This window comes from Lachnellula hyalina, assembly GCF_007821495.1.
Source record: "Lachnellula hyalina strain CBS 185.66 chromosome Unknown contig00001, whole genome shotgun sequence".
NCBI classification, from domain to species: Eukaryota; Fungi; Ascomycota; class Leotiomycetes; order Helotiales; family Lachnaceae; genus Lachnellula; species Lachnellula hyalina.
The window spans coordinates 259,395-275,092 of NW_022157115.1; the positions used below are offsets into that span (position 1 = coordinate 259,395).

A 15,698-nucleotide genomic window follows, 5' to 3' on the forward strand; every position below is an offset into this window, starting at 1 on the left:
CAGCTGCAGGTAGAGCAGATGCAGATATACAATCACGGTATCGGGCCTTCTGTCTGATGTACTGGAGGCATCACGGTTGAGCGCCGACCCTGTTTCAGAACGCATCCAACAATGAATCCAGCTAATATCTCTATATTGATATGAAAACCCCAAGTCATGCAAACATCCGCGTTGTATTCCCGTCATCGGCATTCGTTAAAAAAGTTATCCCCCCAATCCCAAATCCCCCGCAATATGGCCGTCGATGGCGTTGCCTGAGCCCGTGGGCAGTCAATTTCGATAGTATTTCCCCAAGCGATGATATGTAGGCAGGTAAAGGTTTATCGGCAGCGTCATGGACCAACGGTCTCAAGGCGGCTTGGAATTTTACGCCCTCAGTACACTCGTCCACTGAGCTCAAGTCTTGCGACGAGCTCAAGCTTCGTAAGGACCGATTACTCTGAGATCTGTCGATCGGATGATTGACATCATGATGTACCTGTGAAGGTTGATGGCTCCATAGGACGAACGAACTGCCGCAGAAATCAACCTCACAACCGGAGTTGGAAGGATCGCTGGACACAGATCTGTGGTTGTGGAAAAGAAGAGAAGAGGAAGAAGTTCGCGGGAAAGAAGGTTATCATTAAAATTTTGAAGGCGCGGCCGCTAGCGTTCTTTCTTTGTGCACCAGTCAAATTTGAACAGCTTACATAATCCTGACTAGACCACCACTCTGCCTTAATGCGTGGTGACTGCGACCGATTTCCGTCAAGTTACTTTCAACAGCCCTACCCTATCTTGCGCCTTCATAATCATCCGCCATGGCCGACGCAATCTCCATCGAGGAGACCAACAGGTTACGGGTGTCTCTGGGCATGAAGCCACTCCCCGTTCCCGGAGCCGGCCCCGTATTCAAGGAAGCCGCATCGCCTACCGATGAGGACGTGGGCAGTACTCTCGAAAGTCGACAAGCAGAAGGCTACGATAACTATCGCAAATTGCAGGAGGCAGAAGAGGCCAGGAGGAAGCGCGATGCCAAAACCGAGGCCATTAAAAAGGCAAGAGATGCCTCAAAACGATTTTCGAAACTGGAAGGCAAAGGTTTAGGAGACGACGAGGGGGAATTAGATGCGAAAAGCTGGCTGCTCAAGCAGAAGAAGCGGCAAAAGGAAATCGAGAAGGCCCGGAAGAGAGAACAAGAGTTGGCGGACGCCGAAAAGGCCGCCGAATATACTGCAAAGGACCTAGCAGGCGTCAAAGTCGGACATGAACTCGATACTTTCGAAGAGGGCGAGGATCAAGTCTTAACGCTGAAAGACACCACTATCGACCAGAATGAAGAAAGTGGCGATGAGCTCGAGAATATAGACCTACGTGAGAGGGAAAGGCTCAACGAGAAGTTGGAGCTCAAGAAAAAGAAGCCTGTTTATAATCCTAACGACACCGAGGATGGCGAACAGAGCATCTTGGCACATTACGATGAAGAAATCGACGGCAAGAAGGGCAAAAAGTTTACGCTTGATGGCCAAGGCAGCACAACAGAAGCCGTTCTTGAGACTGGTGCCACGAAGAAAGTGAAGCCCAAAGCCTTCAGCCTAGACATCTTCAGTCAGTTTAATCAATTCTCAGATTTTCGATCTATCCATTTACTAACGAGTGCTACAGAGGATGAACCAAAGTCCGACTATCTCGATATTTCCCAGATTAAGATCAAGAAGCCAAAGAAGAAAAAGGCCAAGTCTACACGTCAAAAGGCCGTGGACGAGGACGACGTCTTCCCAGCTGTCGAAGCCGCAGATGTACCCGAAGAGATTGGCAACGCTATGGATATTGACCAGCCACTTGCTAAGAAGCGAACCTTTCAGGATACGTCTTTCGTAGATGACGATGATCTTCAAGCCTCTCTTGCTGCTCAACGGAGAAATGCTCTTAAGAAACGCAAGAAGCTACGACCGGAAGAGCTCGTTCAACAAATGCAAGAAGAGGCATTAGCTACTGCAGATGTAGAGGCAGAGGATGGACCGGCTGGCTTAGTAATTGATGAGACGTCTGAGTTCGTTGCGAACCTCCAGAAACCAGTAGCTCCAGAGCCCAAGCAGAGATCGACATCTCGCACAATCGAAGGAGTCACGGCCATGGGAGCGGATTCGGATGAAGAGGGTGATGTCAACATGGACCGATCCTATGCAGATATTGAGGATGAGGACGATCTGGCTGCTCGACTCAACCGAGAGACTTCTACGTCTGAGGATATGACGGAGACAGGTTTGGAACGAGAGGCCACACTTGACAGAGGTTTGGGATCAACCTTGAAACTCTTGAAAGAAAGAGGCATTATCAAGACCGAGGAGTCTGGAGACCTCAATGCCATCTTCAGGTCGAAGCAGTTGTTTTTGGCCGAAAAGCAACGGCAAGAAGCAGAAGCGGAGAAGAAGGCTCGCTTGCAGAGAGAACGGGATCGTGCGACCGGGCGCCTGGACCGGATGTCTGCTCGAGAAAAGGAAGATTACGCCAGGTCTCAAAACAACTATCGTGATCAACAAGAATCACGTCAACTTGCTGAGCATTTTAACAAAGCATACAAACCGAATGTTGAGTTGAAGTACATTGATGAATATGGCCGGAGCATGAACCAAAAGGAAGCATTTAAGCACATGTCCCATCAATTTCACGGCAAAGGAAGCGGCAAACAGAAGACTGAGAAGATGCTCAAGAAGATCGAGGACGAGAAGCGAAGGGAAGCACAGAGTTCATTGGACGGCAGCATGGGTGGAATGAGTGGAGCGACGGCCCAACAACTCAAGAAACAGAGACAGGCAGGCGTCAGATTGGCATGATGGAGTCATGAGTTTGATATTAGTAAAAAGGTGCAACCTCCTTACACTGTACTTAGGCTTATTCATTGCTGACAAAACCGTGGGAAAGTGCACCGTGTCAAGCCCTCACTTGGGTGACCATGTGAGTTTACCTGTCAAGACTAACGGATTTAGGTTTGAGGCCAGATGTGATTCATAACTTTCCCTGAAGCGTTCATCTTACTCCTACCCTATAGAATGGTATTCTTCTACTCTCTGCGTATATCCAAAGTCGGAGCACACGCAAAAACATTTCTGGCGAGAAGCAAAGTCGCTAGTTCCCGCCAAGTTCCTACTATAGCAGGTCAAGTGAGCCTTGCGAGTCTCTATAACTGTCCGGGAGTTATAATGCCGAAAGCCTCTTCTATATATTTATGGGAATCTTTTGTCCTCTTGGAAATGGGGAAGTCCACTCAATCCTTTTGCTTTTATTTCCTTGGGTGAACGAAGCGCGGATAGGAGGCTACACCACACTTAGTATTCAAGAAGGCAATCACCGCATCTGGGGAGCTCAATACAATAACAGAGTCTCTAAATAATGTCCAAAGTATGTACGTGAGACAAACTAGAACACCTTTTAGATACTAAAAGAATGGATAACCTCTAATATAGTAGTAAACCTGTGAGCTTCAGCCCCCAACCTGACGGATATTAGTACTAACATAGCGGAGAAAGGCTCCGCAGACGTAGCGATTGTTAGACAGCACAGCCTTAGTCCTCCTTACGCTTGTCAAGTTACAGCTGCAAGTGCCTGAGTCTCTATAGAGGTCACAGTGAACGTCACGCAGTGAGTTTCGCAGCGACAAGTGGTGTGTTTATTTGTAGAAAGCAGCTGGAATTTATTAACGTGCTACTAAACATGGCACCACAACTGCAAATCGTAATGTGGAAAAAGAATCAGATTCTAGTATTTGGGACGCGATGCGATGTCTATGTGAAACGAGATGTCTTTTCTTTTACTCTCGAGCCATGGATGGTCGTGGTTGGTAATCAAGCAGGGGATTTCAAAGCTCACGACGTGGCATTACCACAAGATCAAACGAAGCGACTTGTGATCTTGATCAAATATTACGACTCTAGAAACCCTTTAAATACAGCGACAGTCAGCTCCCACATCCATCTATCTGGATTATCGCCAGGGTTTCTAGTCCAGACTGCTTCCTCGTTCTAATATCTACCGATCTTAAGCCCTCTCCTCACTAATGCATGACTACTGCCACATGATCGTCCATATATTGACCGATGTCGCCCAGGAAGCACGCTGCCAGTATACCGACTGCTCCGAACGCAATGCTAGCGAAATAAACATATTTGTACGATGCAGCGAATGCCTCCTGGCCGGCCAAGACAACCATTTCATACGCCGTATCGTTGCCTTCGATGCCCGGGATCGTTTTCAGGAGTGGAAGCAGAGCGCCTAATGTAATAGATTAGGATTAGCATCAACTAGTTATATAGCAGAATCAGAAGAAATATTTTCGACATCCGCAGTAACATACCTGCTGTATATTCTATTGCAGCTCCGATATATGTCGTGTTCACAATGCCGAGCTCTAACTCCATGACCCCCCTATCATCTTCGTAGCGTTGGGAATAAACTTGTTCAGGAAGACATTGTAATACACACAGTATCCGACCGAGCCGCCAATAACACGGATCGAAAGAGTCAATGCTGTGACGGTAGCAATAAGATCATCTGGGCATATAATTGTTGTAATGATAGACGCGGGTACCACAATGCCCCCGATTCCAAGACCTAGTAATCAACCTCTTGGTCAGTATTGCCTAATATAGTAGATCTTGGGAGTTGATAATTGTTCCATATGTTTTCAAAAAAACATTAATGGAGTCTTCTGAGATGCCCGAAGTAGGAAAACATCCTTCCAAAGCTGACGTGGAAACTTACCTGCTAATACAAGAATTCCCCAAAGCTGATGCAAGTTAGTTCGGTCGGCGCAAGAGAGTGCGCCACAACCTTCAAGGAGAATCAGCTTGCAATCAAAAATCAAAAACGAAGTGCACGAGGAGAATAATTACCAGCCGTCATGAGAATAGAGGATATAATCATCAATTCTTTATTTCTTCCCCTGAATACCGATAGACACCAAAGAATGATCACTGCTCCTGCAAGGATGGAAAACCCTACAGGGAGTCCACGAAGTCCAACGCCGACGGGATCATGACCATAGACGTCTATCCCAAGTAAGCAACCGCACGAATGGGTTACATGGGATATCACTCACTGAAAGCTTGTGTTGGCCAAAACATGATAATCGAGAAGAAGTTAGCTCCTGATATAAAAGTTATGACTAAAGTGAGAGCTAATATTCGCGGGGCCTGCTTGAGACGAGAGGGGAACATTGGATGCTTTGCCCTATAACGTCAAGATCTCCGAGTTAGTATTATCCTAACATAGTAGATTTTAGGAGTAGAAAATTGTTCTACGGAGGTTGAGACAATCTTTCATGAATAGTCGACTCTCATGACATATCTGGAGAGTGAACCGCGCTCTGAGGCGTCCGAAATAGAGTCTCTTTCACGAAAAAGGCGACTTACCCATAAGCTTCCCACAGGCCGAACGCTACAAGTAGAGCCGCTCCAAGAAGTAGAGGTGCCAGAACGTGGGCCGAGCTCCACTTATACTAAAGAAGACAATCATCAGTAAAGGGCGGGGAGACCGAGATAATGAAGACTAACTTGATATCCGCCCCATTGCATCCCGGCCATGAAGAGAATCATGCCCGAGATACTGAGGAAGCCTCCGACGAAGTCTATCTGTGCTACAACCTGCTTGCGGGTGAGTCCAGTTGAGTTGACTCGAGGTGGTGGGAAGTAGAAAATGAGGGTGAGCAAGGATCCAACAAATGCCCTGTCCAACGAATTAGTATGTACTCTGCTGGAGTTTTACTCGGAAGAGATAACCGGGCTCTTGAGACATGCCAGAACTCGCAGTCCACGGGCATAATTCGACTTACCATAGTCCACAAAGCAGTCCACACCAGCGCCATCCGGCGTGTGCTGCAATCAACTGGCCCCAAAGAACGCTTGGACAGAAAGGGAGAATGGTGAAGATAAGCACAGCAACATATTTGCCACGTTTCGAAGTGGGAGCCAACTCTGATGTTGCTGCAAGTGCTGTGACTATTTGGAAATCAGTATGGCACTTCTAGGAATGTTGACAATCACGAACGCTCAGATATTCCAGCTCCAATGCCTGCCAGAGCCATTCCACCTATTTGGACGGTTAGTGAGAACTGACAGGTGTTTCCTTGGTAATTCCTACCAATGAAAACATTCATAACTTTTGCAGTGGAGCAAACCACCATTCCTAACATAATGAAACATCCACCCATCAGTGCAACGTATCGACGCCTTGTACTCAAGTTAGCTACACAATATCATTGCGAGGTAATAACTCACCCCAGCAGATCACTGAGGGATCCAACAAAAGGGCAAACCGCAGCCAGTGAGAGCAGGTTAGCCAGGACCAGCCAAATCCAACGGTCAGCTCCGCCAATATCGGAATAGATATATGGGGGGATACCCCCTATTACGAGTGCGTGAGCATTTTTGATAGGCCATCAGGGACTTTGAACTTACCAAATATATAGACGGGGATTTGGGAACCAGTCCAAAGAAAAGCCATGGCTATCAAGGACATAAGCCGTTTGAAGGACATCTAGACTTCTTAGCAAAGCGCTTTCATTGAAACAGCGGATTCTTACAGGTGGCTCATGGTCTGTCTGCAGTTAGCATCGCGTTTCTTGAAAAGGCACCCGCACCCGAGACATATTAGAGAGATATCTAGAGAAGGGTCTAGAGAGAAGAAGAAAGGATAAGGTGCTCACCATGGTCTTCACCGTCGCCATACGTTCTGAGACCATTCTTCTCATAGTAGTTATTATGCCCTGGAACTTGGTCATGGGTGACAATTTTCTCCACCTCCCCTGCTTGTTGTTTATCACCAGCCGAGCTATTGCTGGCTGGAGGTGGTGTTGAGCTGGCACTCATCGCTGAGAGCTTGATTTAAGTTTGCAAAATACAAGACAAAGCGGTTGAGTTACACAATTGAAGAGATGGGAAAGCAATGGACGGCGTGTGAGAATGCAGTTCGCCTTTATTATCAACGATAGCAAATATAGAGACCCGGGAACCCCTCACTCGAAGAGAATATGACCGCGGCTGGCGTTCATGAAACTACTTCCCTGGCTGTGGACTCCCATTCCCCGCAGACATGGTGTTTTGGCGCTTGCAATACGCTGCAAGAAATCATGGCCGGTGACACTATATTCAATTCAGAGCAAAATCCGTGCCTCTATGGACCACAACAGACTTTCATTGGACATGCATTAGGCTGCCCGATGGAAGGAAGGAGGGGAGGGGCCGCAAGACCCACCAGAAGGGATGAGTGTGAGTTCTAGGATCACAACCTTGGTTCCATTATGCGATTCTAGCCAATAGAAGCAATGCAATGGGCGATCGAAAGCTCACGCAGCATCGGAATCATTCCGTATTGTACTGCACTTCACTGCATGGCAATGAAAAGTGCAGCCGCAGCGTGGTATTTTGTGTTCCAAATTGTATGTTGAAAGCAGCAGCTTGTGTTGTATGTGTTTCAGGTTTGGGAGAAGCGGTGAGATGGGACGAAATGAAAGGTAAAGAAGAAGCTGGAATCCTGCCGTACATTGCAAAGTTAACAGGGACAGGGCTGGGCTCCCCTCGCGTCAACCCCACAGAACTACTTGTACTGTACAGGCATACTTATACCGTACCCCGCAAAATGGGGATCCACTCCACTCCTTCCCCGCCACTGGACAACAACAACAATACCCTACTGTACTCCGCGAGTCCATCTGGCCCGCCATGTCTGCTGCAGTCATCTGCTGAATCTGCGAGCCATATTTCTATTTTAAAACTCCGCAAACAGCCCTCGGTCAGGTTCGTTGTTCATTACTAGATACACACTAGATGCAGTTGGTGAGATGTAGGGCGCCGCATAATTTGTTCCTTGCGTGTTTGTAGCCTCAACAGTCGTCGCTGGAGGGCACTCAAAAAGTATCGTAGCAGCTTGTTTAAATTCGCCACTCGGCTTTAGTTGATTGATCCTGAATGAATTCCATTCGCCAGAAGACAGTGCTTGATAATGCCCGGGATTAATCAAGACTAAAAATTGCAACTACGTAGGGTTGGATGTAGTTTATAAGCCATGCTTGACTTTCCCGGTAATTGTTACCGACGATATGTAGATGCGTCCTCGTTCTCGTGCTCAAAATTTCGGGATTTCCCTAACAAACTTTTCCAAAGTTGTTGAGCGCGCTGGAGACTTGCAAAGCGATTTGACTTGGTATTCGAGTCTCATGGTAGGTACGATCGATTTGCGAAGGGGACTCTTTAGACTCCAGAACTTTTCCATACAATGCGAGCTTGGATACGGATCCTCCAACGCCTTACAAATACCATTTTTAAAAGCCCGTGACGCCCGCTTTGTATGCTCTCATCTCCTCATTCCCTCCTCCAACCTACTCTCTAGAGTAGCTTTAATTTCCCAGTGACTTTATCAATGAGGCTCTTTGGCGCAGGCCCAATCCCTAACACAGTATGGCTGCCACTGGCAATCTGCGTCCTACCGGCATCCGCAATAACCTCAGCAACCAAGCCCATACTGATGGCCGTGGCTTGCAATACGTCTAACTCTTCTTCGCTCTTAACTTGAAGAGCGACTTTTGCTTGGCCTTGTGTTTCCCAACGGCGGAGGAGTGGTGATTTTGGGGTATTCTTGAGGAAGTTCTTGTAGCAGGCAAGTGTAGCGTGCGAACACTGGGCTGCAATTTTGCCTAAAAGAAGGTTAGCTAGTTTAAATGTGGACAACTGAGATACAAGAACTTGCCTTTCGACATTCCTAGATCCGTCCGTACGATTAGAACGAGCTTGCATTCTTCGTTACTGTCTTCTTCCAACAATGCCTGTTGCTTCCGTGCTGCATTGAGTGAGGGAGCTCGGAGGCCATCCCTCTTGTCTGCATCGAGCCCGTTGGACCAATTGGGGGCATGGTCGAGTATGGACTCGTCGATATCCTCTTCTTCGCTTTCTTCCTCGTCGTCGTAGTTGGAAATGCCGCGGGTAGGGGCCGTTTTAGTCGCGAATGGTATGGGCAAGAAGCCGAGAGACGATGCGATTCCGATCATGTACCCGCTGATTCCTGCGATAATGGCAGTGCCTATGAGCATTGCCACAGGGGTTGGCGGTGTACGATCTGCCATACTGACTGTGGCGGTGTGGTAAGGCTTTTGGGATGTGTGAGGTGCGAAGATATTCTGATAGACTGCAGAGTATTGTTCCTATAGAGCAGAGGTCGCGCGTCTTCAAAGCAATGGGAATTCGCGGGTTCACGGGGCAGGCCAGTCCCTGTCAGCCAATTTATTTTTTCTTCCAGGGTTTCGTCGACGTCACAGGGGCTCGCTACAGTACTACTCTACTCTACTTCTACTGCTACTGAATCCCGATCCAGCAAACTCTGCCCCTTCTAGACGAGACGAGACGAAACAAAATCTACTTATACTTATATTTATTTACCTTACCTGCGCTCTACCATCACGGGTTTGCCCAAGTGGAATATAATTGGCTGAAAACCATGCATGAGCGTGGCAACTTTAGACGAGATACAGTAGATACAACAAGAGAAATGTATGAATTTTGTAACCCTGGCTTCTATCAACCAAACGCCGTCCAATGTACTATCATCCGATCCCACCTACGAGTCCTTTCTGCTGATTATACTACAAGTCCATGTGTGGGTTCCTCATCTCGCTCCGTATGTCCCCCAAAAGCGCCGTATACTCTCAAAGGAACTGCTATTTCAAAGCTCTCACAATCCAGCACCTCTGCCGACGCCAGCACAACCCCTCTGTCATCTCTCGAAACTTCTTCTAAGAGATCTTCTTTTGCCGGCATGAGCTCACTGTCTCCAAGAGCAAGCCGTGGCGTAACAAATTCCATGCGTATTCGCCATTCAAGACCAACTCCACTTGTAATAAACTCTGGAGTGGCTGAAGGCGGTATCGCTGGAGAAAAAAAAATCCTTCTCGCAAACAAAGTGGATTCTGAATGGGAAACGTAGATTTTGCGCGTCACGCGAAGGATGCTGGCATCTGATCGCAACGCAAGCGACGAGTCAACCTTCTCGGACGTTTCCAAAGTCATATGTACCGCATAACATGGTATCTCCGCGTCTGTGAAGTCAACAGCAGCAGTAATCGTCTCGCCCAGACGATATGCGGGTCTGGCCAGCATGACGACAGCAACTCGCTTTCCACTACGTGCAATCTCGAATCTATTCGCGCTTTGCTGTGACTCAGTCGCAGTGTTGCTGCGGAGAATCGCCATGTCAATAGCATCTTTTGCTGTTGCTGGTTCTTCCACTGATGACTGGCGACGGGTTCTCGGTGCGTCTGTTGGAGACAGCAAACCATGGCCGGAATTTTGCCGTGGACCTTCCAGTAGCTCATCAACATATGACAAAAAGTCATTGAGCGTAGACTCGTTTACTTTCGATGCCGTTTTTATTTTTAATGCTCTCGGCGTTTCGACACCTGGGCCGAGTGATCGCTGAATGACTCTCACTCGGGCCTGGTCGCGAAGAATAATGTATGGCGACATTAGGTCGTGGCCAAGAAGTTCGCCATGGCTGTTCACACTTCCCAAAACACGGAAAGGTACCTCCACCGATTTCACCTGCTGTTCCTTGGCACCACCCGGCCTTTGTGTGCCTATAACTAGTCTATAAGAGATTTTAATCGTTTTGCCGCGGTGGCTTGGAGGTAAGCCGCGGGGTAGCTTGAAGGCGTATTTGTAACTCTGGCTTTCCCCGGGAGCAAGTCTAAGATCGACGAAGAGAATTGATTGAGGGGTAGACAGAAGTGGTATGGATCGAGAACTAGCGATGCCTCGCATATCTTTGATACTGCTCAGCTCGCCGCCTCCCAAGAGACCACCAAGCGACTCCCCAATATTGCCCCATCCAAAGCCTCGGAGAAGACCACTGTCTCTCTTGTGCTTCTCAAGGCCAATCACACCACCGCCTTGGCCTCCTACTGCTCCTTTTCGTTTGACTTCTTCAAATGGAGCCTGGCTAATCAAAGAGCCATCTATGGTGAAAGATCCATGAATTTGAGCGTACCCCATCATGAGAGTCTCTGGCGGACGATGATGGTTCACGGGTACTAAATTCGAGGGCCTCCTTGTGTGGCCACCGTATGTGGGTACTCGCCCATTCTGTTGAGGTAGATATTCCGATGCAAGAGTCTCGGTGGAGTTATTGCTTAAAGAATAAAATTCGCCACTGCTCCGAGGTGTTCCTAAAATACTAGCTGGCGAGAGGACCCTAGCAGTTGGGCCAGCTTGCTCTGGTATTATAGAAATTGAATCCTTTGTTCGCGGAGAAAGAAGATGGGCGTTTGCTTGGAAATTATGAGTCCCTTCGTCTCCATTATAATTATCCCCCGCCCTAGAATCTACAGAAGGGGACGTAACAGACGGAAATTTGAAGCCTTGTGGAAGTGATGCCGAACCGTGCCGTCTTGAAGACGCAGGTCTTGTGATAGCTGGAGTACTTGGTGCAGTCGCTGCACCGGACTGTCTCCGGGATGGGTGCTCTGGTAAAGTATGTTCCCTTCCAAGAGGAGAGAAGGAGGAGACGAGAAGGGGTGAAGGCTGTGTAGAGGATCGTTGATTGAGAGGGGCTAGTCATCATGATAATTAGCTATAATACTGAATAGTTGAGTATTGAACATACCAGACACAGGACCTCCGTTTACACCATGTCTCCGGGGAACGATCTGGAGACTGGCAGACCGTCCGTGGCTTTTGTTTAATCGAGGTCTTTCTCCCTTGCCCGCATGGCCAGAAACATCACCAACAACCCCATTCTCAGAAGCACTAATTGAGATGATAGAGACCGAGCGCTTGTGAGCACTTCCCTCTCTGCCTTTCATAGGAGCTCCATTCCATGAGTCTGACGCGCCTTGTGATCGCACGGTGTTTACAGGGACGTTCAATGACATCGTAGTCCGATGGCCTCTGCTTGGCTGTGCTGGCCGAGAGCTTGAACTCAATACAGATCCATTCTTAACCTGCGAGACGGGGCTCTTCCTCTGTCTCTCTCCCCCGGGCGCGGGTCCATTGACAGAAGGGGGGTGCAAAGTCGCTGCCCGGGACGGGGTAGGTGTCGGTGCGATATTCTTGAAGGTAACCTGGCATTCGATATCCTCGCCAGCAAAGACCGTTTGTTCAGTCCACTGCACGAAGACGCGGATGTTGGTCAATGGTGTCGACATATCGTTGACTTAGGGACTAAAAGTAGAAGTAGAGCTCCGGCTCCAGCTCCTCCATGGGCTCGAAGGAGAATTGTGCTGCTAGTCATTGGTGCAGCAGAGGTAAAGGTAAAGCAAGAGGACACGGGACTGCCAGCATGATGAAGTGCCCGCTTTTTTCAGTAGAGAGAGGAGACGACCGTCAAAAGGAGGTTATTCGCGCGGTCCCGTCGTATGGATACGGTACGGTACCTGAGCTGTATCTAATGTAACCTGACTATTGAGGCCACCAACAGAATTAGGTAAGGTTGGGTACCTAGGTACCTGCCTAGGTTTCCATTGGCTCCCACGCCAACGCCAATCTCAACAAGGAAGTATTGTAAACAATTGGAAAGCCCGATCCGATCATTATCATCATAGGTACATTACGACAGACCATACCTGTAACTTTGGCTTCACCTCAACGCCGCACACATTCTTTCCTCATTGGTACCTGCGATCAATCCCATCTTGTCACGTACAGTATAGCACAGCACTTGTCTTTTGTCAAAGACCGTCAAAGTTAGACCTACAGATACGGTAGATGAGAAGCATGTTCCCAAGTATTGCCATTGCCATTGCCCTGCTAACACATTGGAATGTAGAGAGCCCTTTTCGGACTGACTGAAACTTTGATATCGGCCAATACCTACATCTATCAAAGCACGATGGCTTCCTTCATTACCACCGTGTTAGTTCCCATCCCCCTCCCCCACTACCCCTCCTCTCTTCATGGCTTCTGCTTTGCTCAAATACTTGAGCCCCCGCGCTTCAGTCCTGCCGCCAGTGTGTACCCTTCCGCACTCTATCTCTTGTGCGACTATTTCTGTCAAAGAAGACTATGACGAGGATGACCCTTTTATCCAAGCCCCGGAAGCAGAATATGTGTCACCGTACTCACAAAATGGAATTGATAGCAACCAGCGCACGCGCAACCAGTTCAGACCTCGAAATGCCACCAAGGGCACCTCGAGCTATCAATTGCGACAGTATGCGGAGGCTACCCTTGGAGGGGGCAGTTTGAAGAAGATTGTCAAGCTACCTGAGGGTGAAGACGAGAATGAATGGTTGGCAGTCAATAGTAATTATACGAGACTGTGTTGGGATAGCGGACGCTCACGAAGACTTAGTGGTGGATTTCTACAACCACATCAACCTTCTCTACGGATCGATCACCGAATTTTGCTCTCCACAATCGTGCCCTGAGATGAAGGCAACCGATGAGTACGGTCTTGACTCTGGAGACAAGAGTGTATGGCTAACATAACTTAGATTTGAGTACCTGTGGCAGGATTCCGAGAACTACAAACGACCAACGAAGATGCCGGCACCCACTTATATCGAACATCTGATGGGCTGGGTTCAAAGCAACATCGATAATGAAGCTGTTTTCCCCAGTAGAATTGGTATGTTGATGCAATAATTGGCCATTGTATGGTGCTGAGATAATCCAGGCGTGCCGTTCCCCAAATCCTTCCCGAGCATGATCAGACAAGTATTCAAGCGGATGTATCGTGTCTATGCCCACATCTACTGCCATCACTACCCGGTGATTCGTGAACTGGGTCTCGAGGCTCATCTCAACACCAGTTTCAAGCATTACGTCCTTTTCATTGATGAACATGGTCTCGCCAGCGGGAAAGATTTCTGGGGGCCTCTAGGAGATCTTGTTGAAAGTATGCTCAAGAGCGACTAGCCTCTGGCACTTGTGAATGAATTAATGAGGAAGGTTTTAGCATTTCGAACGGCGTTGGGGTCATAATCGGAGTATTTCGGTGCGGGTCTTTCGCTATTATTGGTACAGAGCCACTGAAAGCAATGGCAGCATATTTGTTAGAAACAACCTATGCAATGAATACCTACTTTGACATGCTTTCCAGACCGAATCTTGAATGTGAAGAAGATTGCATGTATGCACTGCTCTGTGAAGCAGAGCCACAATTTCGATCAAATGATCAATCGAGATGCGCAGTTAGATGTCAAGATAATGACCAATGCAGAGAAAGAACAAAATATTAGGCGCTATTTATCGTTGTAAACATGATGGCAATATTATCATACCTAAGGGTGTCGGAGGAATTAACAGACCACGTGACTCTAGTTAGCTCGACAAAAGAGCTTGCCGGCGGCATCGATTTGAACCTCTTTTACAGCTCCTACTCGTACTCCTGCTCCTGCATTTCCCCCACCGCAACCCAATTGATCAGCCTCACGATGTTCTCCGGTCGCACTCTCCTCCGCGCCTCCCGGGCATCTTCGTCTTCAGCTCAGCGCCTCATTTCTCCCCGAGCTGCTCTGGCCCCTTCGCAGATCCGGAACTACGCAGCTCCCGCTTCTATCGATGCAAAACCCCCAGTCGCGGTCTACGGTCTAGACGGCACGTATGCTACTGCCTTGGTATGTCAATTGCCTCTTTGCTACCAGAAATTGAGGATAGCACCGCTCAATTGAGGCCCATCAACTAGAGAGGGGGGTTGTTGGGAATGACAGCTAACGATGCATTCGCAGTACACGGCAGCCGTGAAGACCTCCTCCCTGGACACCACCGCCAAAGCTCTCTCCGCCCTTAACGACGTCTACGTTAAAGATGCCAAACTCGCCAGTATCATGATGGCACCCACGCTTTCCTCGGAAGACAAGTCGGCTATCGTGTCAGAGCTGCAGAAGCACACCGGGGGCGCGGACAAGGCGGATACCGTCAAGAACTTCCTCGACACCCTTGCGGCCAACAACAGACTGGGCTTATTGAAGGGCGTTTGCGAGAAGTTTGGAGAGCTGATGGGTGCCGCTAGAGGAGAGGTTGAGATGACTGTCACAAGTGCCTCGGTAAGGGTTTTGTCTTTACCACGCTCGAGTGCTGCGCTTTTATATGAGGTGGAAGTATGCTGATGAGGTTATGCAATTTAGCCATTGGACAACAAGACTCTCTCACGTCTTGAGGCCGCAGTCGCAAAGTCGGAATACGTTGGCCAGGGCAAGAAGTTGAAGGTTACGAACAAGGTACATTTTTCCATGATCTCAATCCTATGAACAACACAGCTAAGCCAAATCCAGGTCAACTCCGATATTTTGGGTGGTCTCGTCGTCGAAATTGGTGACCGGACAATCGACCTAAGTGTCTCAGCGAAGATTTCCAAGATGAACAAGCTGCTTACCGATACCTTGTAAAACACCCCTTTCATTTTTTGCTAGGGAATGCGTGGTGGAGGAAGAGAGACCAGTGGAGGTTGTGGTGATATGTACATGATCGAACAATACAATTAGAGCTATTTCTTCTGTCCTAATCGGGAATTCGAATTAGAAGGGCAGCTCGGCTGGCTACATATGCAAACCCAAGTAAGTACTGTGAGTCGAGTCGTTCATGGTGCATTTCGTTGGCCATTGGAGGTTTGTAGAAAGTCCCAGTATCTTCAGCTGCATGTGAGCCACCAGTTACCCTCCTCCTAAGTCCCTTGCCACCAGCTTTTACTGTTCATTGAAGTCCGCATACCTGTTCGTGTCAGCTCCCTTAAGTCGC

General features: G+C 48.4%; 6 protein-coding genes across 6 annotated transcripts; 3 read left to right on the plus strand and 3 right to left on the minus strand.

The window, feature by feature from the left end:
• Nucleotides 1-800: 800 nt before the first annotated feature.
• Nucleotides 801-2,816, plus strand: snu66 (U4/U6.U5 tri-snRNP-associated protein; the record flags this gene model as incomplete). Its single annotated transcript, XM_031145071.1, has 2 exons — nt 801-1,587; nt 1,645-2,816. The coding sequence occupies 2 exons, from the start codon at nt 801-803 to the stop codon at nt 2,814-2,816; spliced, it is 1,959 nt and encodes a 652-aa protein (XP_031009885.1).
• A 1,217-nt stretch (nt 2,817-4,033) lies between these two features.
• Nucleotides 4,034-6,845, minus strand: TRI12 (Trichothecene efflux pump; the record flags this gene model as incomplete). The annotated part of the gene is made up of 15 exons (XM_031145072.1): nt 4,034-4,251; nt 4,334-4,404; nt 4,458-4,590; nt 4,741-4,809; nt 4,872-5,027; nt 5,078-5,208; nt 5,391-5,476; nt 5,532-5,703; nt 5,810-5,975; nt 6,025-6,066; nt 6,118-6,206; nt 6,255-6,381; nt 6,435-6,513; nt 6,560-6,573; nt 6,683-6,845. The coding sequence occupies 15 exons, from the start codon at nt 6,843-6,845 to the stop codon at nt 4,034-4,036; spliced, it is 1,716 nt and encodes a 571-aa protein (XP_031009892.1).
• A 1,515-nt stretch (nt 6,846-8,360) lies between these two features.
• On the minus strand, nt 8,361-9,094 carry PTH2 (Peptidyl-tRNA hydrolase; the record flags this gene model as incomplete). Its single annotated transcript, XM_031145073.1, has 2 exons — nt 8,361-8,668; nt 8,779-9,094. The coding sequence occupies 2 exons, from the start codon at nt 9,092-9,094 to the stop codon at nt 8,361-8,363; spliced, it is 624 nt and encodes a 207-aa protein (XP_031009891.1).
• A 511-nt stretch (nt 9,095-9,605) lies between these two features.
• sat1 lies at nt 9,606-12,166 on the minus strand (the record flags this gene model as incomplete). Its single annotated transcript, XM_031145074.1, has 2 exons — nt 9,606-11,572; nt 11,626-12,166. The coding sequence occupies 2 exons, from the start codon at nt 12,164-12,166 to the stop codon at nt 9,606-9,608; spliced, it is 2,508 nt and encodes an 835-aa protein (XP_031009965.1).
• A 747-nt stretch (nt 12,167-12,913) lies between these two features.
• On the plus strand, nt 12,914-13,877 carry mob1-1 (putative maintenance of ploidy protein; the record flags this gene model as incomplete). The annotated part of the gene is made up of 4 exons (XM_031145075.1): nt 12,914-13,262; nt 13,312-13,405; nt 13,454-13,587; nt 13,636-13,877. The coding sequence occupies 4 exons, from the start codon at nt 12,914-12,916 to the stop codon at nt 13,875-13,877; spliced, it is 819 nt and encodes a 272-aa protein (XP_031009966.1).
• Nucleotides 13,878-14,395: 518 nt separating this feature from the next.
• On the plus strand, nt 14,396-15,349 carry atp-5 (ATP synthase subunit 5, mitochondrial; the record flags this gene model as incomplete). Its single annotated transcript, XM_031145076.1, has 4 exons — nt 14,396-14,578; nt 14,690-15,007; nt 15,089-15,181; nt 15,221-15,349. 4 exons carry the CDS (start codon nt 14,396-14,398, stop codon nt 15,347-15,349), a joined length of 723 nt encoding a protein of 240 aa, XP_031009967.1.
• Between the last annotated feature and the right edge of the window lie 349 nt (nt 15,350-15,698).